The sequence below is a fragment of the Lithobates pipiens genome, unplaced genomic scaffold, assembly GCF_037356315.1.
Source record: "Lithobates pipiens isolate NorthernLeopardFrog02 unplaced genomic scaffold, aLitPip1_a1.2 Scaffold_8, whole genome shotgun sequence".
NCBI classification, from domain to species: domain Eukaryota; kingdom Metazoa; phylum Chordata; class Amphibia; order Anura; family Ranidae; genus Lithobates; species Lithobates pipiens.
In genome coordinates this window covers 162,714,347-162,738,769 of record NW_027507903.1, presented here as the reverse complement: position 1 = coordinate 162,738,769, position 24,423 = coordinate 162,714,347, and the positions used below count along the sequence as shown (strand labels likewise).

At 41.5% G+C, this 24,423-nt stretch overlaps 1 protein-coding gene across 2 annotated transcripts in view; it reads right to left on the bottom strand.

Annotated features, from left to right (window-relative positions):
• SEMA3D (semaphorin 3D) overlaps positions 1-24,423 on the bottom strand; it is a 286,248-nt gene that overhangs the window by 218,841 nt on the left and 42,984 nt on the right. Inside the window, exons 2-3 of one of the 2 annotated variants that reach the window (XM_077472408.1) lie at positions 14,218-14,347; positions 2,930-3,113 (exon numbers count right to left, since the gene is read on the bottom strand). In XM_077472408.1, the coding sequence (XP_077328534.1) occupies positions 2,930-3,113; positions 14,218-14,241 (208 nt within the window). In that variant the 5' untranslated portion in view covers positions 14,242-14,347. The remainder of the gene's footprint in view (positions 1-2,929; positions 3,114-14,217; positions 14,348-24,423) is intronic. The other variant, XM_077472409.1, reaches the window with a different exon arrangement.

Sequence of the window (24,423 nt, the reverse complement as noted above, 5' to 3'; positions counted from 1 at the left end):
TAAGTATGTTTATTATTTTAATAATAAACAAATCGGCATTACAATCACTTTAAGGTCTGTTTTTACACTGTTTATGCAGTTGACAATACCTCTAAATCATTATTCCCATATCCTGGTAGCTTTGTAGCAAAGGGGATGTAAGAAGTTTTCAGAAGGCTTTGTATAGTATGAGAAAAAATATGTTGAAGGGCATCAATAAGTTGCTTTCAGGATCAGTTTACTTGTAATTTCTGCATTCTTTTTCTATATATAAATTTTGCAACAATATCAAAAAATGCAGTTAAAGGCTAGAAAAAGCAGCTGATTTACTTCTAACAATAATTTGATATGTACTGTATATGGATGGGTGAACGGATCGTCAATCACACCACAGTTCTTATATAGGTATGTGGTAAGGCCACACGACAAAGTCCCTTGGTGGCCCCCTCCCCTTGTGACATCACATACCCAGTATGCACCAGTCCATGACATCAGAAGGGGCCAGTGCTACTGGGTGATGTAGCCAGGTGGCCCTGCCTCTTACCTATATAAGAAATGTCAAAGCGAAGAGGAGGCATTTGGCAGAAGGCCGTCACATTGATTGATGATGGATTTACATTGAGGGACACTATTTTTTTTTTTTTAATAAAGGATTTGTCAAATACGTGTCTCTTGTTTTTATTTTATTTTTTTACACTTTTTTGGTGAATGGGTACTCATTCACATGGGGGTGGAATCTGGGAGCCCCCTTGTTAAAGGGGGGGGCTTCCAGATTCCGATAAGCCCCCTGCCTGCAAACCCTGCCTGCAAACCCCAACAATCACTGGCCACGGCTGTGGGGATGAGGCCCTTATTCTCATAAACATGGGGAGAAGGTGTTTTGGGGTGGGGGGGGGCCCCAAAGCACCCATCCTTGTGTTGAGGGCATGTGGCTTGGTATGGTTCAGGATGGGGGACACTCACTCGCCCCCTCCTTTCCTGATCTGCTAGGCTGCATGCCTAGATAAGGGTCTGGTATGAATTATGGGGGGGACCCCATGCTTTTTTTTTTTTTTTCAATAGACAGGTGCCAGCGATTGTAACTATGAATCATTTTAAATGGAATTTGACTTGTTTTTTTTTTCTTTAGAAATGTCATTTTTACTGCAGCATGTTTTATGCATGCTACAAATGTGCCACTTTACAGGAAGACTAAGGGAACCCCCCAGGCATTATATTTAAAGAATTTTTCATTTTCATTTTTGCACTTTAAGCATAATCAAAATCACTGTTACATAAATTATTATTGTTTTTTAAAAAAAAGTTTGCACTGATACGTGTCTCCCAGGGCAGTACCCAGACCCCCATACCCCTTTTAAGGCCAATTACTTGAATATAAGCCTTCAAAATGGGCACTTTTGATTTTTCCTGTTAAACTCCCATAGACTATAATCTGGTTCATCATTTGGGTTAGAACATTTCCCTTTCGGGAGTTCTACTGCAAACCAAACAGGGGGGTGTTCGGCCCATATCTAGTACTGTATGAGAAAGGCTAAATATTGTTCTGCCTTTCATAAGGGCATACACATTCAGCCTGATGATGATGCCGCGCATAGTTAAATGACTGACATCAATGAGAATCATCATATTTCATTTTACACTAAGTAAAGCTACTTTTCTATATACAGGACATTTTAAAACATCAGTCTTATTGCCTCATATCAATAACAATCAATAAAAGTTTATACAGCAACAAAGTAGTTTTGACAGTCTGTTTAACAGGCAGATCACATATCCTAGGGTATTGTAAATTTTTCTGCCATGTTTCTATCATGGCAAGTGGGGTCATCTATACAACTAACAAAGCACAATACCCTTAACGTCATGGCTAGTGACAGATTAATATGTCAATTATCACTTAGTGAATAATCTGACTCATACTTGGAGCATTTAGTTCATTTCCAATAAAGAAGTGGCTTATATTCAGGATTGAGGTTTTTATTGAACACCTGATACTTATATGTGTGTTTCAGGTCACTGCCTTACTAAATACTAAAGTAAATATAAGGATCAGAGCCCTGGAGCAAAATAAGTCAACAATGGCAACTTCCTCATTCCTGTACTGACAGGTTCTGTTCATGCCACATTAATTGTGTTTTTAAGAAAAACTTCACGTTGCTTCTTTAAAGTAAATCTGTACTTTGCCATTTTGGCAAATTCTTGGCTTTAATATTGATATTTGTGCTCACCCACTGGCCTGTTCCCTGCCAGAAGCCCAAGAAAAATCGATGTAATTATGGGTTTGGCCTGGGTTAGAGCTTACGCAAGGCCGAAGATCTCCACCCCACATGAAACATTTGGGCGTGTGGATGAGTTGCCCAGGTGCTGAGTGCTTCACAGGACGTTGTGTGGAGAGCCATATGCCTCCCTTACCCATAAGTATTGGGTAACTCATGTCACACTTAAAGGCAAATGTGCAGTAAATAACACTAGTGGAAGGGCTCTACTCTTATAAGTATTTGTTACTTTGTATAGGCAACGTACAGGTTGTTTTATTAGATAGTAGGGAGAAATCGTGTGGCAAAAATCTGTGTGGAGAAAAAATATGATGTCTTGTTAATAATCTGTATGAACTTACATTCATACAATATTTTCAGGAGGCTATTGAATAAATACTTGTGGTTTTGACACCATGCTGATTACTGAAATTAAACCATGAATGAGTAACATATGATTATGTATAAATATTGGATATTAATATTAGTAGGATATAGGTGGTAGTTCCAAATTCTCACATTATTAACAATAATAAATCCAAGTAAATTAATATTTTGCAGGACTCTTAGGAGGTTATTAAATGTCAGCACATGTCTGTACAAGTGCGAGAACCTCTGATGGTACAGTAAATAGAGACTTAAAACATTCCATATAAGCACATGAAAAATATCACGTCACTGCAGAAGACTGTTACCTTTGTAGGAAAGCTTGAGCCGAGGAATATTCTGTTTCAAGCTGTCAGTTGCTGGCAGAAACATTAGTATGACCATTGATAGTATGGTGGGGAAATACTGGGGTCTAAGCCATCTGCTGGAACATTTGTGACACTTCTTTTTCATGGTGATGTATCTGGCACCTCTTTCTTGGGAGCTGGCTGGCTGCAAGAAGAAAAAAATTAGCATTATTCTGTCAGAAAGCTGATATGGCATGTATGGTCTATTTCTCTTGCCAGTATAAATAAAAAAGTATATATAGCGTAGTCTAACCAGATTAATAAATGAAATGTAAGTCAGAAGAATGTAGAATGACTAACTAAAAGGCATCTAGGCATTAAGGAAATTCTGTTACAAATGCAATTTACTTCTCATAAGATGATGTACAACAGAATATCCATCTGAACAACTGTAGACAGAAACTGAGATTGATAGAAACCAATAGAGCAGGAATATGCAATTAGCGGACCTCCAGCTGTTGAAAAACTACAAGTCCCATCATGCTCTGGCTCTTGATGTCATACTTGTGTCTATCAGAATCTCGCTATGCCTCATGGGATTTGTAGTTCTGCAACAGCTGGAGGTCCACTAATTGCATATCTCTGCAATTAGCGGACCTCCAGCTGTTGAAAAACTACAAGTCCCATCATGCTCTGGCTCTTGATGTCATACTTGTGTCTATCAGAATCTCGCTATGCCTCATGGGATTTGTAGTTCTGCAACAGCTGGAGGTCCACTAATTGCATATCTCTGCAATAGAGCCTTGTACACAAAAGTCATAGTTTGTAGTGGAAACCTAGTATGCTATAGTAAATTTATATACCTAATTTATAATTATGTGTACTTACCTATTATAATAAATTGCTCAGAAAAATACAAGAAAATAAATAGAAACACTGGAATGGAGCTTAGCTTTTCTGCAAGTTAGCGATCGTAAATCTTGTCAAATGGATCTCAGCCACTTAGGAGACACAAAGTGGGGAGATGCTGCCATAGGAGTGGGACCCACCCAATTTGAGGAGTTTTTACCAATGGTTGCCACACAGTGCATTGGCTACTTCCTTTCTATCGGTTATGACTTTGTTGTCAAGAAGAAAAGATACATTGGCTCTTAATGAATCATCTAGTGCTTGTTTTTACCCATCACACTCAGGATCAGGGTAGGAAGGTGATTTTTCTGTATTGCTTGTGAAAATCACAGAATTAGACAGACAGAAATAAAAATCTATTTGGAGGTAAAACAGCTCCCTTTAAAATATATAATTCAACTGTGCATTTTGCTGTGTTGCCAGGTTTTCAGATTTAATCATAACTCTATGTAATCCCAAGCAGAATATGACCACAGAGCTCGGGATCAGTAGGAGAACAGCAGCAATTCAAAGGTAGGTATGAATATGAACACATAGCAATATATTGTGGTGACATTTTTGGTTACATCAGTTTTTTTCCATGTGAGCGGTGGCAATTAGAGTGTCACAGTATCACCAGTATGCACAATCCAGGATTGCAAGATTACTGGAAAAAGAAAGTAGGGAGTACTGACTCAACTCAGCAATATTTGGATGAAAAAATAAATGATTAAACTTGTAATTAAAGTTCTATTTTTCACTATGAACATTTGATCAGGGTTAGGAGACATATTCGTTTATTTATATTTGCCTTTACACCAGCCGAATCCTTGAACAAACATAGATTACTTAGTTGGGCAAGAATTTGTGAGCTCATAATTTAATCAACCTCTTTACCATACAAAAATAAAACTGATATTTAGTAAAAAATAGAACAAACCTATGGAAAAACAACATACCTTGCCAATCATAATAATGAATTTAACCAGGTTTATGACAAGAAATGTACTCTACCAAGATACAAAAAAAATTACCACACAAAAAAAAAAAACTACCATTTTCGTAACACAACATTTCAATGAGTACTTCACTTATAATTACTTTGGAAGTCATAAACAAACAACTCATTGGAAAGATAAGGAAATTTCCTGCTTTGCACTTATTCGTTTTGATTTATCTGTTACCATCATACACTTTTCCCGCACCAGTCAGTCTTCCGGACATTAACCTGTGTCTTATTCATTCTTTCCAACAAATGAACAATTTGCTGCTGGACAAATACATCTATGTTCATTAGACAAGATGTACATCAGAAGATTTTGAACACTACACTGAACTTAGTTATAGTGAAATAGGTAAATACTCCATGCCAACATACTAGGTAAAAAGATCAGATTTATGTCTGCCAAGCCTATTATGTACTAACAGTTAAACTCAAGTCAATCGCATCATATGTGACAGTTTGTGTTATATAATTCTCATTCTAGATACATTATATACTTGAACTTTAGTTTATTCTCTCCATATGTTTACTTTAGTTCATCTCTAGAGCCAGGGTGTACATACCACAGGTCGCAATTCCAAGCAGGAAAATGTTGGTGTCACTGGACTTTACAACCTCTTGCCCAAGTTTAATGAATTTATTGATGTTTTTAAATATCTGACCGGATCTTAAACTTAAAATCTTTAGCTGCTGCTAAAATACAAGCATATGTAATACTAGCAACAATCTCTTGATTCAGATTACAATAAGGCATGACTGCTGCATTTGATAGCAATCTGGAAAAATGGGAAACCATAAAAGCATCCTGTAGACCATTTTGTATAGAAAAAGATGATAGTGTAAAGACAGGGAAATACCCTAGTTATTTTTAAAGAAATTATATGAAAGCACAGGCTGTCCCTGGTATTTTTATTTTAACATTTTTGAACAAATGCATCATGCTGAGCCTTGTTCAGTATATTACTGAACCAAAATGCTTAGGTATGCATTGTTGCTAACTATTCAGGACACTCACTGATTTTTAAAAGCTGTCCCAACACGACCTTGTCCCGGGCTACATCCTGGAAATCAAGGCCAATCATGGATGCAATCATGGATACTTTAACATCAGGTCAAGCTCCACACATGCCAGGGACACATACTTCCCCCTACCTCTTCCCCCAGCTGTGATCAGGCAGCTCTATTGGGGACCCGCGCCTACTGATTCACCTGCAAGGCTGAGTCTACTGCAAGGCTCGCAGTGATTGGGCAGGGGCTCGTGGAGTGGGTGTGGTGCACCTGTGAGAGAAAAGCAGGCTTAGTCAGGCTGCAGAGAGAGGTGAGAGAGCGGATAGAGGTAACTGTTGTAGCGGTTCAAGAGGAGATGGACAGAGTAGATCCCTGATATAACAATGAGTGAGTGCAGTCCATATGAGATTTAAAGAAAAAGTATTGCCAGAAGTTGAAAATCCTTGATAACTCACCCAGCTAACCAGTACACACACACTTGATCCCAATCAAATCAGTGAAATGGTAGTTAAATACCTAATTTGTTCTGACAGTGAGAACACACAAAGAACAGGGGGAATGACTCAAGTAAACACAGAGCATGCACAACCCCAGCCTCTGAAAGCTGCCAGCATCATCTGCAGCCCTCCATCTAAAACCCTTTACCTCCACTGCTTTCCTTTGCCACCTTCTTTGTACTGATAATATTCCATTGTATTGAAATTAAATAGCCAAGTCATTACCTAATCAGGGGAGAAAGACTACATTAGTAGCTTTAGGGATGTGTTGCTGTGTGGGCAGCACAGTGGCTAAGTGGTTAGCGCTTCCACTTAGCAGCACTAGGGTTGTTGGTTCAAATGCCAACCATGGTACCACCTGCATCAAATTTGTATGTTTTCCCTGTGCCCACATGGGTTTTCTCCCACACAGCAAAGACATGGTGTTAGGTTAATTGGCTTCTGTCTAAATTGGTCCTAGTATGTGTACAGCATATGTATGAATGTGAGATAGGAACCTTGGATTGTAAGCTCCTTGAAAGAAGGGACTGCTGCAAAATGTATAATATATATATGTAAAGCCCTGCGTAAATTGACAGTGCTATGTAAGTACCTGAAATTAATAAATAAAAATGTCACAAACCCACAACAACACAGGCCACTTACTACTCAACTTTCTATGTCTAAGATCTGGCTTGGTTGTTGTGAGCTGCAAGATTACATGGAGATCTGCACAATGAAGAGGAGGAAGTGACATCATTGGTGGCTGTAATTCCCCCCATAGGATCGCACTGCCACTGTTGAATTCTGTTTCTTAAAATACTATTCCTGGTTATCATGCTGATGTTTCTATACATTCAGTGACTCAGAACAAGCACACAGATCAAGTATTCTGACGTCACTGTTTTCATATTCTGCATGCTTGTTCTAGACTAATGACTCAAAGTATTGGAACCAGAGACATTCAGGCTATTAAGCTCTGCAATGCCATTTCTCCTATAAGATGGAAAAAAACTAAGTGCCAAATGTAGCAAATCATAGCTAACAGTTTGTTCTACCTAATTTAATGATAGAAACTTGAACTCTGATTGATATAGGTAACTGTATATCATACTGAAATTCATTACTAAAAGCTCCTACAACAATGCTTTCTGTTTGTAACACTGATCATAAAACACTCAGTGTTTTGTATGAGTCACTGGAAAAATGTTCTCTGTGTGTCATCACCATAAAAATAACCAGATTTTTTTTTATCTTGCATTGAAATGGATATGAAAAGCCCTATGCCCCTGTTGGGTAGGATTTTTCTCACTTCCTTTCCCAGTGATGGAAGCCCATGGGAAAAGAAGCAGGTGTAAATCTCTTCAGCAGGGACACAAATAAAACTACTCTCATTAGTAACATAGGCAGGAACCAGAATTTTTCTAGGTTTGCTATCTGTTTTTTTAACTGGAATAATTTCCCACCCAGAGCAATGTCCCAGAAAGTGGGGGAAATCACTCAAATGGGAAAAAATAAAGCATTAAAATGGCCTGTAAAAGGAGAGCATGCTCTGAAAATGTGTTTCCATACATCACATCCAGGAAGTGACGTCATGGGTGCTCTGCTGTGCATTGCACAGACTCATGAAGCACCGGGATCCACCGGTAAAGCCAACAGCATGAACCTAGCTTCATAAACCTGATGGAAACCTTCTGGAATTGTGTTGTTTTGCACCCTCACCTACAGCGCTATGTGCCTATGATTTTATGCCATTTGTGAGTAACACTCTTTTTTTATCCTTATTAAATACGGTACATGCTACACTTAGTAGGCACTTGTGTTCTTTTCCCAGTTAAAGTGAGAGAGGCTCTAATCTTTTCTGCTTATCCAAAACTAACGAAGGACCTGTGTTGATGGGCTTTTCCATCATAAAAACAGCTTGAAGCAGGTCAAATGCTGGTCAAGGAGAAGTCCATGCACTTATCAGTGAATTCTGAATGATCTTTAAACGCATCTCAAACTGATGTCAAACTGATGCTGATGCCATCAACACAAGCCCAAAGCCTGTTTATGCATGCCACTAAGAGAGTGGAGAAGAGCTGCACAATATGCTAAAATACAAATGTTCTTAACTAGAGATGGAAATTACTCTTCACATTTAGAATACTTTTTTTTTTTTTACCTTCGGCATTGCTTCTATCTCCACTTGCAATTCTATTTGTTCTTCATAATATAATAACTTGAATGCAATCTCTCTAGCGCTATACAGGCATACCCCACTTTAAGTACACCATGGGGTTTCTATGCAGAAGTGAGACAGATTTTGCACTTTCCAGCTTTAGTAAATAAACCCCATTGCATACTTAAAAGTGGGGTATGCCTGTATTGTCTGGGATTACACCACTGAATAATTATGCTTACACTTAAAGTGGAGCTCCAGGCTCCTTCAGAAAAAATAAAAAGTCAGCAGCTACAAATACTTAATATTAGGACACTTACCTGTCCACAAATTCAGTGGTGTCTTCTCATTTGCTGCTGTCACCATCTTGGCTAGGGGAACCATCAGTGAAGCCTTGCAGCTTCACAGCTGTCTCTCTAGTGCACATGTGTGAGGTGCCCTGTACTTTGTGAATTGCCCAGTGGCGGGGGAAGGAGGAGAGGAGCTGCACCTCTGGCTGAGTTCACCACATTAAAGTCAGAAGTGGTAGCGTGTACCTGTTAAAACCAGGCATCTGCCCCCCCCCCCCCAAAAGGTGTCAGATGTGGCAGCGGAGGGGAGGAGGTTGAGGGGGTAGAGCTCTGCTTTAATAGATGATAGTTTATACATGATCAGTAAAAATTAAACCATATTACCACATTAAACCATCTACATTGAGCCCGGTTTATTATGTAAAATGAATACAAACACCACAGCATTAATAAACTGAACCACCACATGATTTACTAAAAGCTGTTCACTTTGCAAAACAATTGGTTCCAGATCTTAGTGAATGAGGTGAAGCTCTGTTGACTTCCATTATTCAATCGTGTGCAAGCAAAAATTTTGTTTTTTCACATTTTCCTGGCATAAGATTTTGTATTCTTTGCAAGTCCCTTGCACAGTGCAACTTGCCTTGCAAAATGAACAGCCTATTTGCCTTTAATAAATCAAGCCCTTTGTGTTTTTAAAAAGCTCTGAATAGGATGATGTGCACCGTATAGGATTTGTTTAGTTTTCTATTCTCCAGTGTAGTGTCGTCTGTGGAAATGGAAATAAAACAGGATGCAATTATGGCACATAATTCCCTAGCAATGTCTTTGTTAATAGATGGGTGATATCCTTCGGTATATAATGCAGCTCAGAAATACAATTACAGGTTAATGAATAGCATAGAATTTCAGTTCTTAGGTGGGATCTTTTGAAGTAAAAACAAAGTTAATACTTAAAATTCCATAACAATCCCTCCCAGCTGCTGCTTTTTTCAACTGTAGTTGAACAGTCTGTGTCATCAGAGTAATTTACATTCCCATAAGAATTAGATGTTTCTTGTGCTACTTTCAAAGAACTCTTTTCAATTTAGGTTTGTGAGGAAAACAAGAATGCTTTAGTTGAATTATGCAATTGATAGTGCATGTCCTCTGGGACGGGGATACTGCTTTTTGCTCATCCTCTAATTTCCATGTACGTTTATTAACACCCGGATCTTTCTTGCGAATATCCCCAGGATGTTGTTCTGATGCCAGCTTTGTGACTGCTTTATGGTTTCCAGCAAATGGTTCTGATTATATAAAATTGTACACTCAGGATAAAAACAAAACTGCTCCTAATTAAAACCTTGCTTGTGTGCAAAAGGTTTAAAATTAATAATCCTTCTTAATTTTAAAATACAATGAAGCAGTACTTTTTCTGCATTTTTTCCATGAAGAAAAAAACAATAAACAGCATAAAGGCCTGTTTTTTGTGGATTTTGTTCACTTCAAGCAGCTTTTGTATTCACATAGAAGTCTATTGGAATACAAAACCCAGGTCAAGTGCAGGTCATAAAGAGGCCAACTGCAGGTCAAATGCACTGATCAATGAATTCTGAATGACCTCAGAAACATTTGAAACTGATGTCAAAGGCAGGGAGAAGCAACAACATGGCATTGTGTCTAGCAGAGCTCTGACCAGTATTTCCAGGATGCGTATTATCCCCGAGTGGTGGGCTGGAAGAGATGGGAAGGAGAGGGGCAAGGACCGGCCAAGTTGGAGGAGCAAGTGAGTTCCTGCTGTAGGACCAAGCAGGCAGGCATCTCCCTCTAATACTGGGGACCAGATGGTGTAAATGATTAGAGAAGGTGCAGCAGCACAGCTGGGATTCCTACCCCCCTCAATCCAACAGCATCCACCAATATATTCCAAGGGAGCTGGCCCAGGCTTTTCCAACTCAATTTGACACCACAAAGATGCTGAACTGCTGGTAGTAGACACAGAAGGGATAGATCATCTCTATGCAGACAGAGATAAAGTATGTGTTATACAGAGTGGAAGAGGTGAAAGATAGACTGGACAAATATGCTTAGGCCATTTATGAGCCCCGAGAAAGGGAAATATGAAATTGTATTGAAAAAAGGAATCTGCCCTACAAGATAGAGGAGCAAGAAACTTGGAGCAGGTGCAGTAACTTTACATAGTTACATAGTAGGTAAGATTGAATAAAGACAATAGTCCATCTGGTTCAACCTGTGTTGGTGTACGTGTCATTGTCGATAATTATTTCTCATAACCTTATATATTGTGTTCACTAAGCTGCAAGTTCAAGAGTCTTTTAAAAATATCAATACTCCCCGCTGATACCATCATTTGTGGGAGAGAGTTCCACCTCCTTATTGCCCTTACAGTGGAAAACCCCTGCGCAGCTTTAGGTTAAATCTCATTGTGTGGCCCCATGCCTTCCTATGCCGCGTATTGATGTTCGGACATTCTGACAACAAAATCCTGGATTTATTTCCAATGGATGTTTGCTCAAACTTGTCTTGCATACACACGGTCGCACAAATGCTGTCGGAAATGCTGAATGCCAAGAACATGGTGACGTACAACACATACGACGAGCCATGAAAAATTAAGTTCAATAGCCAGTGCGGGTCTTCTGCTTGAATTTTGTGCAACGGAATTGTGTATGATCGGAATATACCACAACAGATTTTGTTGTTGGAAAATTTGAGAACCAGCTCTCAAATTTTGTTTGTCGGAAATTCCGACAAAAAATGTTCGATGGAGACTACACATGGTCGGAATTTCTGACAACAAGCTCACATCAAACATTTGTTGTCGGAAATTCCGACCGTGTGTATACAGCATTACACTCCCTGAGATTGAATAACTTTTTTCCTATGCTGGGATCACCATTAAGGTTTTTCTAAATCTCAATCATTTCCCCTCTCAAGCGTCTCTTCTTCAGCGAGAATAAATGTAGTGCTTGAAGTCTTTTCTCATAATTGAGGTCCTCCAATCCCCATATTCATTTTGTTGCCCTTCTTTGGACTCTCTCCAGCTCCATCACATCCCTTCTGAGGACTGATGACCAGAACTGGACAGAATGCTCCAGATGTGGCCTAACCAGAGTTTTATAAGCAGTATTACAGTTTTATCTCTGGAGTATATCTCCTTTTTTATGCATGCTAATATTCTGCTGGCTTAGGACCCCCAGATCTTTCTACATCCTTGATTCCCCCAGATGTTCTCCCCCTAGTGAGTAGTTTGAATTTATGTTTTTAGCCCCCAAGTGCATTACCTTACATTTCTCCACATTAAACCTCATTTGCCAACTAGTTGCCCATGCCATTATTTTGTTCAGGTCTTTCTGAAAAATATATATATCCTGCTGTGAAATTATTGCCCTGCTTATTTTTGTGATGTCCACAAAAATAAGTGGATGAGGCCTGCCAGACACAACTCAGGAGGAAGACTTGGAAGTTATTACAAATTGAATTTTTCATTCTCTGTTAAATTGAGAAGAGACATCATCACTCTTATGATTTGATAGACACAGAATACCAAGACCCTGGAACATTTTGGATGAATCCACTAGAGATGCAATGGTCTGATTTCAGTACTACGAGGCCAAAGCTGGGGTGACAGAGAAATGAAAGCACTCTGCATCCACTGATTTTGATGGAACAGAACCCAAACAGGTTGCAGAGCCTCAAACTTATGTGAAACTGATGCCATTGACACTAGCTCCATAATATGGATTAAAGTATAATGCCAGCCAAAACTTTTTTTTGGATAGAGTGAATAAAGATTAGAACCCCTTTCAAGATATCGGTACTGTGATTTCTTTTCACTTCCTACCCCGATAGTCAATATGACTAAAACAAGAAGTGATATGTTGGAAAAAATGATAACAATTTACATATTCTAGAACTCTTATCTCAACACACTAAAAGTTGTTTTTCTGTGTCCCAGCAAAAGCTAATGTCCACTTTTCACTATATTGATGATCAGAATCACTAGGACAGAAAGGTAAAGGAAATCTCCACCAGGAACACCTAGTGCACCAGATAAGATTAACTGAAACATTGAAGAAGTGTGCACATGGCTCCTCTTCAGTGTCTACCACAGGGGCACAGAAAGCAATAACGTTTCTAACCCTTAACCAGCTTCTAATCAGTCATATGAAATACAAAGATCAAAAGATAATCACTGCAATTTCACCCTGTGTTTTTTCAGGTTTTTCCCCAGATGCTTCAGTTTCTGTAACATATTAAAGCCTAAGTATATTCAAAATAGAAAAAATAGTTGAGCACTCTTGGTGAGAGCCCATCATAGTTCCCTCAGTTCAATAAACCCCTGACATGCTGAAAAGTTTGAAGCGGCATAGGGGGAAGTGTCAGAGAGTGAATATTTCAAGGAAAGCAAGAACCAGCACAATAAACACATTCAATTAATAGTAAATCATGCCACTTTTGCTGATTTTTGCTTTTTTATTTTGAATAAACTTAGACTTTAAAGGTACTTGTTTGAAAAAAAAAACTCAGATTGTCAGATTTTCTATATTTTCTATTTTCTATAATAAGCAGAAGAAAGGTCTGGCTAGTTTTAGATTCACCGCTGGTCTATTCACACAATAATATAGTCAAACCTAACACAGAATTTACTGTAGACCTGCAAATTCTTAAAGCCTAAACATTGCAGTGCAGAACAAATGTGCTATTAGATTCCAAAAATTGGTAACGGTTGAAATCCTATACTTCAGTAGTTATGCGATTGAATAAGCAGGGTATAAACGACCATATACTTGTGGCACAAACCAGAAATAGTTGAAATATTATCAGTCTACTTTCTTGGCATGTGCTTTCTAAAGTCAGAATAAAATATTTGGCAACAACAGAAACTCTGAAAAAACATTTTGATTGGATTAACACTCTTCCTGATATCTTATTTCATGACATAGTCAAAGCCATCATTAGCTGTCACCAGTTTCAACAGCATCTCTACTTGCTTCATGATATCCCTATATTTTTGTAAGAGCTTGGAACTTAGTTTCTAGGTCGAACAGTAATATGCATTTCACATACACATTCACTATCACACTAACGTCAGCAAACAGTATACACCACATATCCCATAATGCAACAAGCAATGGAAAGCAATCTGACTTCCATTTACATTGATCCAGTTTCCATAAGCTAAATCTGATTGGTCATCAATATCAAATTAATACATTTTGCACTCCATCACTGCTGTTTGTATTGCTTAATAAACAATCAGACATACACACCCTATAATATATAATATAACATTCAAAATTGAATATGTGCTAAAGATCCTGACATCATTTAGATTTATGTTCTTCTTGAAAGTGAAAAGAAAGAATTATGTTCACTTTATGAGCAAATGGTATGTATATATCATAGAACAGCAAAGGGAGGGTGCCAGGTAGGTATGAGTAAAAAAAAAAGTAGCACTTTATTTCAATTACACTTACATCAGGGTACCTTGCAAACAGCATCAAGACAAGCAACTGTCAAAGAGGAATGGAGGACCACTATGTAGGAAAGCTTGGATCCACCGTACAGGAATCTGACACCGGCGGCACCTCTGGCTCTCACGCGACGCTGACAAGGAAGCAAGACAAGGAAGTTTAATAGGTTCCCTCCAGAGGTGGTTCTGGTCAGCTCAGTAGATTGCTTTAAGAAAGGCCTGGATTCTTTCCCAAATATACATAATATAAGTGGGTACTAACATTTATAGGTAGAGTTGATCCAGGGAAAATCTGATTGCCTCTCTGGAATCAGGAAGGATTTTTTTCCCCTGCTGTAGCAAATTGGATCATGCTTTGCTGAGGGGTTTCGTCTTCCTCTGGATCGACTGTGGGTATAGGATTGTGTATATGGGATTGTACGATATTATTTTTTATTTATTTATTTTAATGGTTGAACTAGATGGACTTGTGTCTTTTTTTAACCTAATTAACTATGTAAATATTAACTATGTAAAAACCCACACACAGGCTTTTACAAGCGTTTCCAAGGCCCAACCTCCTTCGTTCCTCCTTGACAGCTGCTTGTTTTGATGCCCCACCAGCCCTGCATGCTGTTTGCAAGATGCCCTGATGTAACTATAATTGAAATAAAGTGCTACTGGTTTTTTACTTGTGCTTACCTGGCACCCTCACTTTGCTGTTCTTTGTTTGCTTCTGAGGGAATTCCCACTCCCTGTTGAGGAGCTGCCGGTGAATGTGTGTGCCGCCCCCATCTACCTGTGGATCCATCTATCTGGTGACACCTTTTGTGACATTTTCTCATCCTTATAGACTATAGGAACTACTTTCTATTTTATTCAATTTATTGATTCATTCAAGTTGTGGTCAGTGAGCGTTGACTCACATCAATTCCATCCTATCCTTCAAGTTTTATTTACAACATATAAAGAACTGTAACTGCAGTGCTATTTGTACTTGTAGTAGCAGCACTAACTTAAATCCACCCTTTCTTTTGCCAATGTTTACAGAAACTGCTGCCAAATATTACCAAGTCCGTTATAAAAAAACTCACTGGTGCATAATTAGTGGAAATAAAAAAAAATAAAAAAATGCTTTCAAGTCTGTCCTCTGATGCTCGGTTATTCCACCACTGGACACAAACAGATTACCTTTTGCACAGTACAGAGGCTGTCAATCATAACTCACAAGTCACCACACCTTTCTTTTGATAGCCATGTATCCTTGCAGATATCAATAAAGAAAAAGAGAGAGAGGCGCCAAGCCTTTTCTTTTCTGTTCACAGCTTTGGGATTCCCAGCTTGACAGAGGAGGCAGCCTAGCTAAGCCTGTAGCCAGCTCACCACTAATTAGAAGTTGCCCACAACCTCCAGATGAATCCTTTTACAATCTGTCATTTGAATAGATATCAACTGTATTTTGTTTCTTTGTTTGCATTTGTTATGTGTATATATATATATATATATATATATATATATATATATATATATATATATAAACCGACACTCTGGGGTAGATTTATAGGAACTGGAGAGTGCAAAATGTGGTGCAGCTCTGCATATAAAACAATCAGCTTCCAGGTTTTATTGTCAAAGCTTAACCACTTGCCTACTGGGCACTTACGTTCCTGCCCAAGCCATTTTTTAGCTTTCAGTGCTGTCACATTTTGAATAACAATTGCGCGGTCATGCTACACTGTATCCAGATGAAATGTTTATCATTTTCTTCACACAAATAGAGCTTTCTTTTGGTGGTATTTAATCACTGCTGAGTTTTTTATTTTTACTATAAAAAAAAGACCCAAAACTGTGAAAAAAAAAATGTTTTTCTCTTTCTGTTAGTAAATTTTGTGATTAAGTAGTCTTTCTCCTTCACTGATGTGTGCTCATAAGGCCGCATTGATGGGCACTGATAGGCTGAACTGGTGGGCATTGATGAGGTGGCACTAATGGGTACTGATGAGCAAGTACTTATGGGCACTGATTAGGTGACACTGATGAGGAGGCACTAATATGTCACACTTATGGGCACTGATAGGTGGCACTGATATGTGGCACTGATGAGCACTGATAGGTGGCACTTATGGGCACTGATAGGTGGCACTGATATGTGGCACTTATGGGCACTAATAGGTGGCACTGGTGGGCACTGATAGGAAGCACTGGTGGGTACTGATAGGCAGCACGGATGGGCATGAATGGACAGCAATGATGGGCATTGATGGGCAGCACTGATAGGCGGGACTGATAGCCAGCATGGACTGGCATCACTAGTGGGCACTGATTGGTGGCACTTGGTGGGCACACATTGCTGCCAGTGGTGGGCACTGATTGCTGGAACTGGTGGGCACTCATTGCTGGCACTGATTTGTGGCACTGGTGTCACTATTGTAATCAGGGCACTGATGATCAATGCCCTGATTACATGTGTAGATGTCACCTGTGAAGAGATGCCGCTGATTGGTTCTCCTCTCCACACGCTCTGTCAGTGTGAGGCAAGGAACGCTGATTACCATCATCTCCATGTTTACATGTGACCAGCTGTGATTGGACACAGCCAATCACATGGACGCATTCTTTACAGAGATCGGGGTCGCGCTGTGTCCTAGCAACATGGTTCGGCTGTGATCGCCACACTGCATGCCCCCACGGGCATGTGAGAGTGATCGTTCTGGGACGCCGTCATGTGATGACATCCCAGTAGGAGAGCCGCATTGCTCTGCCATCATTTGGCGGTGGGTGGGCAGCAACTAGTTAAATGAACAAGCTGAAGTTAGAAGCTGATTGGCTACCATGCACAGCTGCACCAGATTTTTGAGTCTCCAAGTTTTAGTAAATCAACCCTTCCAGTAAGCTGCTACACAACAACTCTTAGGCCGCGTACACACGGGCGGACTGTCTGCCCAACTTAGTCCGCCGAAACACATTTCAGCGGACAGTCCGCTCGTGTGTGGGCTTCAGCGGACTTTTTCAGCAGACAGTCTGGCGGACTAAGTCTTTCGGAATGTTGGAAAGACTGTCCGTCTGACTCGCATTTCAGCGGACAGTCCGCCCGTGTGTGTGCCAGTCCGCCCTACTTTTGAAATGAGAGGACTTTTCCTGCCCGGAGAAAAGTCCGCTCATTTCGAGCGGGTATCCAGGTATCCAGTCTCCGTCGCGGGCCCCGCCGCCTGGTATGGACTTAAAGGGGAACCCCAACGCCGAAAAAAATCGGCGTAGGGGGCCCCCCAAGTCCACAACAGACCCTTGTCCGAGCACGCTACCTGGCCGGCCAGGAAAGGGGGGCGAGCGAGCGCCCCCCTCCTGAGCCGTACCAGGCCGCGTGCCCTCAACATGGGGGGTGCCTTGGGGAAGGGGGGGCCGTGCGGCCCCCCCACCCCAAAGCACCTTGTCCCCATGTTGATGAGGACAAGGGCCTCTTCCCGACAACCCTGGCCGTTGGTTGTCGGGGTCTGCGGGCGGGGGGCTTATCGGAATCCGGGAGCCCCCTTTAATAAGGGGGCCCCCGGATACCGGCCCCCCCCTATGTGAATGAGTATGGGGTACAATGTACCCCTACCCATTCACCTGTAAAATAAAAGTACCAAAAAAAAACACAACACACGAGATAAAATATTTTATTGCACAGCTCCGGGGGTCTTCCGTCTTCGGGGGTCTTCTCGCCGGACTCCTCCGCTATCTTCTTGTAGCTCTTTTGCTAGCGGAGGAGTCCGGCTTTCTTCCCCGCCACCGGCCTCTTCTCCCGACTTCGGGGGTCTTGTCCCCCTCTTCGGTTCTTCTGCTGGGCCACCGCGCCTTCTTATAGCTCTTTTATAGGAGGTGGCCCGGTCTTCTGTCGCCGCCGTCGCCGCCGCCTTCCGTTCTTCTTCTTCTTCTTCTTCTTCTTCTCCAGATGTTGCCTCGACGATCTCTCCGGCCGGAATGCCAGAGCCGCGCTGCGCGGCCACTTATATAGTGACAATGGGGCAGTGTCACATGCCTTTATGTCACATGGGTTGGTGTCACATGGTGACCCCGCCCCCTTACGATGTCATAGTCCCCATGTGACATCAACCCATGTGACGAGCCCATGTGACATATACCATGTGACACCGCCCCATTGTCACTATATAAGTGGCCGCGCAGCGCGGCTCTGGCATTCCGGCCGGAGAGATCGTCGAGGCAACATCTGGAGAAGAAGAAGAAGAAGAACGGAAGGCGGCGGCGACGGCGGCGACAGAAGACCGGGCCACCGCCTGTAAAAGAGCTATAAGAAGGCGCGGTGGCCCGGCAGAAGAACCGAAGAGGGGGACAAGACCCCCGAAGTTGGGAGAAGAGGCCGGCGGCGGGGAAGAAAGCCGGACTCCTCCGCTAGCAAAAGAGCTACAAGAAGATAGCGGAGGAGTCCGGCGAGAAGGCCCCCGAAGACGGAAGACCCCCAGAGCTGTGCAATAAAATATTTTATCTTGTGTGTTGTGTTTTTTTTTGGTACTTTTATTTTACAGGTGAATGGGTAGGGGTACATTGTACCCCATACTCATTCACATAGGGTGGGGGGCCGGTATCCGGGGGCCCCCTTATTAAAGGGGGCTCCCGGATTCCGATAAGCCCCCCGCCCGCAGACCCCGACAACCCTGGCCGTTGGTTGTCGGGGTCTGCGGGCGGGGGGCTTATCGGAATCCGGGAGCCCCCTTTAATAAGAAGGAGAGGCCCTTGTCCTCATCAACATGGGGACAAGGTGCTTTGGGGTGGGGGGGCCGCGCGGCCCCCCCTTCCACAAGGCACCCCCCATGTTGAGGGCACGTGGCCTGGTACGGCTCAGGAGGGGGGCGCTCGCTCGCCCCCCTTTCCTGGCCGGCCGGGTAGCGTGCTCGGACAAGGGTCTGTTGTGGACTTGGGGGGACCCCCACGCCGATTTTTTTCGGCGTTGGGGTTCCCCTTTAAGTCCATACCAGGCGGCGGGGCCAGCGACGTCTCCGTCGCGGGCCCCGCCTACCTGGAGACGCGCTCGCAATGAGCGGACTTTCCTCCGCGTGTTTGGGCGAGTCCGTTCATTTCAAAAGTAGGGCGGATTGTATGGCGGACTTAGTCCGCCGTATTAGTCCGCTCAAAAAGTGCCGTGTGTGATTCGAAAGTATGACGGACTGTCTGTCGGATTGTCTGACGGACTTAGTTGGCCAGACAGTCCGCCACGTGTGTACGCGGCCTTAGGAGCAGTTTTTTTGCTCTGGTTATTTTATTTTATTTCAATTTGTCTGTGGTTTGTATTTGTGTTGTTATTTTCTCTGTGTGATGAGCTAGGTGTATTGGTGAGAGATAAGAATAAGGATTGAACTGCTGACTTTTTACAAGTCAACACTTGCATATCAGTAACAGTCATCTTTAGTGTGCATAAGATGCATATTTTGTGATTAGAAGGTGTGTGTTATAAACATGAATTTAGGTATCCTTCCTTACAAGAGAGCATTTTTCTATTGTGTCCGTAAACAGGCAAAGCAAGCAGACAGTAACAAATTAAAAAATAATAGAAAAAAGTACTTTTTGGAAATTTGCCCAGTAAGGTCACCCGTCTATGAGAAAAGATATGTCGCTCTTGGAGAACAAAGCTGGTACTATTCAGAGTAACAGAAGAGATGCATAATACACACACAATGGAAAACACATACACGGGAACAGCCATGAATCACAGGTAAGATATCCCGTCACGCTGCCTAGAAACCCTTTTCCTGCATTTCAAAACAGATTAGCATGTAAAGCAATGCAGAGAAATAATATTTTTTCTGTCTGAAATCCAGCAGTGCTTTGTGCTAGAGTTTCATAGTGTATGGTCCTGGGTGACAATGGCAAGACAGGGGGTAGAATATTTTTAAACCACTTCTGAGTGATCATCATTTATAAAGTAGGTTGGATGGAGGTATCCATGAGGAGCATGTTGTAAATAGATAATGTATATATTACAGTGATAAGATAGCTGTAGCATGCCGCAGATAAAAGTACTAGAAGGGAATAACCAAACAAGAAGAAAAAATGTATGCTACACAAGAAGTGTAAAAACATTCAGAATGACTTAGAATAAACAAGGACATTTTCTTTTCTCAACAGTGCATAAATCTTTATATTACAAAGATTTATGCACTGTTTTAAACAGCTGAACCTTTGCCTCTTTTTTATATTATTTTCTCAAAGATGTCAGTTTATCTTAGTAAGTGTATAGTAATGTACATTATTTGTACAATGGTGACATTTGTTCATACCATAAAATGTAAAATGACACACTTGTCCCAAATGTACCACACATGGAGTATAATGTACACTTTTTATTTGGACTTTATACTGAATTAATCCCTTTATTTCAGGAGGATATTACTTGTGACAGGTGCGTACGTAGTGCCAATTGCTGACACAGCTGTGCCTATTTTTGCTAAACCCACTGTCATACTAGAAGACAGGCATGCTTAAAGGCCCACTACTATGATAAATATTGCATTATGCTAACTGTATGTGGTTAAGATATGTAATGATAGTATTTGGTATATAAATTCCTTATTTATTGTTCAAGCCATTAGTAATATTTTTCTCTGAAGGTACATGCAGGCCAAAATATCCAACAAAATTGACTGACGCAGCTTGGGACAAATTAAAATACTGTTATTCCACTATGTTATTCCACTAAATACTGTTATACCAATATTGTAAAACTGTATCTACAGTTTGAATCTTCTCCTGCACTTTTTAAAAAATGTGTTTTATGCACTACTAAAAGTGTTTGTTACCCTAACATTTCATATACCTGATATGTGCCTTCTATACCATGCAGGGTCGCTGATAGAAATCACAGTACAGCCTAACTGATGGGGCCCCCTTCAGCCCTGACCCTGGTTCCTCCTTCAGCCCCACCCCTGGCCCCTCCCCAGAACCTGCCTTGAATTAAAGTGCAGGTTTGTCTTCAAGTGATATTTATCTGTCTCCAGCCAGTTATAAATTTGATTATCCAAAAGAAATACTGTGATGATACAAGAGATGGTCAGAGGCTGCAGACATGATACAAGAATTGGTGAGAGATTCCAGACATTATATAAAAGATTGTCAGAGACTGCAGACATGATACAAAAGATAAATTCAACCTCACCAGTGCCCATCAATGCAGCCTCATTGTGCCCATCTGCAGCCTGATCAGTGTCTATCAATTCAGCCTCACTGTGCCCATTTCAGCCTCACTGTGCCAATCTGAAGCTTTATGGTGCCCATTTCAGCCTCACTGTGCCAAACTGCATCCTCACTGTGCCCATTTAAGCCTTACAGTATCCATTTCAGCCTCACTGTGCCCATCTGCAGCCTCACTGTGTCCATTTGCAGCCCCACTGTGCCCATTTCAGCCTTACGGTGCCCATTTCAACCTCACTGTGCCCATCTGCAGCCTCACTATGCCAACATGCAGCCTCTCTGTGCCCATCTTCTGCCTTACTGTGCCCATTTCAAACTTACTGTGCCCCTCTGCAGCCTCACCAGTACCTTGATTACACAGCATATTACACAGGAATCTCCTTCTGTGTCATGGAGCTGGGGTCTGATCTGTTTGGTGGCTGTCCACTGTAACAAAGCTCCGCCTCCTAGATCATGATAGATGGAACATTGATTACATTTCCCTGCATTGGATCAGTGTTCCATTTATCACAATCTAGGAGGGGCTTTATTACAGTGAGTGGATGGCTGCCGAACAGTTCAGACCCCAGCTCCATGACACAGAAGGAGATTTCCATCTCCCACTGTGTGTGATTACCCAAGGAGAGGGAGGGAGAGAAGGGAGGACTCTACACTTAGATCGAACCTGTGCTCCGCTGCAGGAGGGGCACTGGTTGGAGTTTTTTTTTTATTCTGCATGCATTCCTCTGTCAGATTGCTGCCCAGCCCCCCCTGCTGGCAGGTTCGGTACAATAGGGCCAGAGCACTGATCAGGAGGCAATGATAAGGTTGCTCTGATGGGCACTGATAGGAGGCACTGATGGACACTGATAGGCAGCACGGAGAGGTGGCAGTGATATGTGGCACTGATAGGTAGCACTGATTAGCACCGATAGGTGGAACTAATGTGCACTAATAGGCAACACTGATGGACACTGATAGGAAACACTGATAAGTGTCACACTGATGATAAGGCATCGATGGCCACTGATTGGCAGCACTGATGGCCACTGATAGGGACACTGGTGAGCACTGATTAGCAGCACTGGAGGGCACTGATTAGCAACACTGGTAGGCACTAAGGGGACCGCTGACAGTGTGAGGGAAAAAAAGCTGATAACCGGCTTCTGTTTACTTCCGCAATCAGCTATTATTGGCTGACAGCTGATCATGAGTTAAAGGGCCTGCTGTGATTGGTCCTTTAGCTTTACGTTGCTTAGTGATCACCCTCTGAGGCACGCGGGCAGCGCAAGAACATCTACCCTCCCGGCATTTTAAGTCTGTGCTGTAGCCGCCTTTCAGATATAGCGTGGGTGCCAAGTGGTTTACTGTCATTCCTGTCCACAGATGGTAGGTATTACAATTTATACTTGCGTTATTTAATGACAGTCCAAAGTTTATTTCAGAGAAATATGAAGGAATAGAACTGTTTACTTTAAAATCAATTCTAACAGTTATAACAGCCAGCAGTCTGGGACCACACATTCATACCGTGCAGAGACAAGGTTACAAAATAACAAGATATGTGAACAATATGTTACTTATCTCCTGGGTGCAATGTGGGAAAAGCTTACTTTCAGTTCACTGTTACAGAATTAAAAAGAAGGATGTACCCTTGTGATTAGACTATGTGATAACAAGTGATTTTTTACACTCATTGTGCTGTTATTTTAAAGAGAACCAGCGAGAGCTAGGCTTATGGGAAAATCTGAATATTTATTATTATTATTATTATTATTATTATTATTATACCGGATTTATATAGCACCAAAGGTTTGCACAGCACTCTACAATATAAAGGGAGACAGTGCAGTTACAATACAATACAATACAAGAGGGTTCAGGTGGCCCTGCTCATGAGCTTAAAATTCAATAGTGTGAGACAAGTGATACAAAAGTTAATAACTGTGATAGATGTTCAGTTCAGTTGTTAGGTGGAGGTGGGATAGGCTTCGCTGAAGAGATGAGTATTCAGGTATCACCTAAAGGTGGCTGGACAGATTGAGAGAGAGGATTCCAAAGGATAGGGGAGATCTGGAGAAGTCCTGGAGATGAGAATGGGAGGAGGAGACAAGGAAATTAGAGAGCATGAGGTATTGGAAGAAGCGGAGAGGATGGTTTGGGTGTTATTTACAGGCAAGATGTGTGATGTAGCTTGGGGCGGAGTTGTGAATGGCTTTGTATGTTGTTAGTATTTAGCCTTAAATTATTATAAATGTGGTAAAAAGATTACGGCCGGCCAAACAGGGGGTTGAATTTCTTTTCTGCAACCATGGCCGAGCCATTGTCTTCTCGCAATGGGGGGCGTGGTGGAAGCCATCCCTGCAGGGAGAAGATGGTGATTATTGCTAGCGGCTATAGTGGCTATAGCAGCCATTAGCGGTCGCAGTGAAACCCGGTCCGCCCATACACAGAAATTCAAATCGTGTATGGCCTGCCATTAACTTACTCCCTCTATTTAGTTTATCGTGTCTGAGAACAACGGCTCAGCAGACTGCCTGTCCTTATGTCAGTACAAGTGTCACCGAGGTGTGTACAACATTATCAGATAGCAGAACTTCATAGTTAGGCCTCATGTGCATGGGCAGGAAAAAATGTTGCTTTTATAAGTATTTGTCCCATTCTTTTTTTTTTAATGCCTCTGAACACGGCTCTATATTAGCCAATGTGTCCATGCACATTGCGGTGTTTAGATACATTGTACATGTTTTAGAGGTATAAATAATGTCCCAAACATACATTTAGAGAGAAGCGCATTGGCATAATTTATGCACATATACAATCATGAAGATGCACATATGTACATCATTTCAGTCTAGTGGCTAAAACAATTGATTATTTTAGGCAATAGAATAAAATTATGTGCATACACCGTATGTGCCAGCATACGGAGCATTTTTTACTCTGGATTTTTCTGCCAGTTCCTGGCAGAAAGAGCCACTGTAAATGGGATTATTTGAATACATCAATGTGCATGTAGTCTTAAAACGAGGTTAAATAAGGTTAAATAAATAAACTGGCCCGTCCAGAT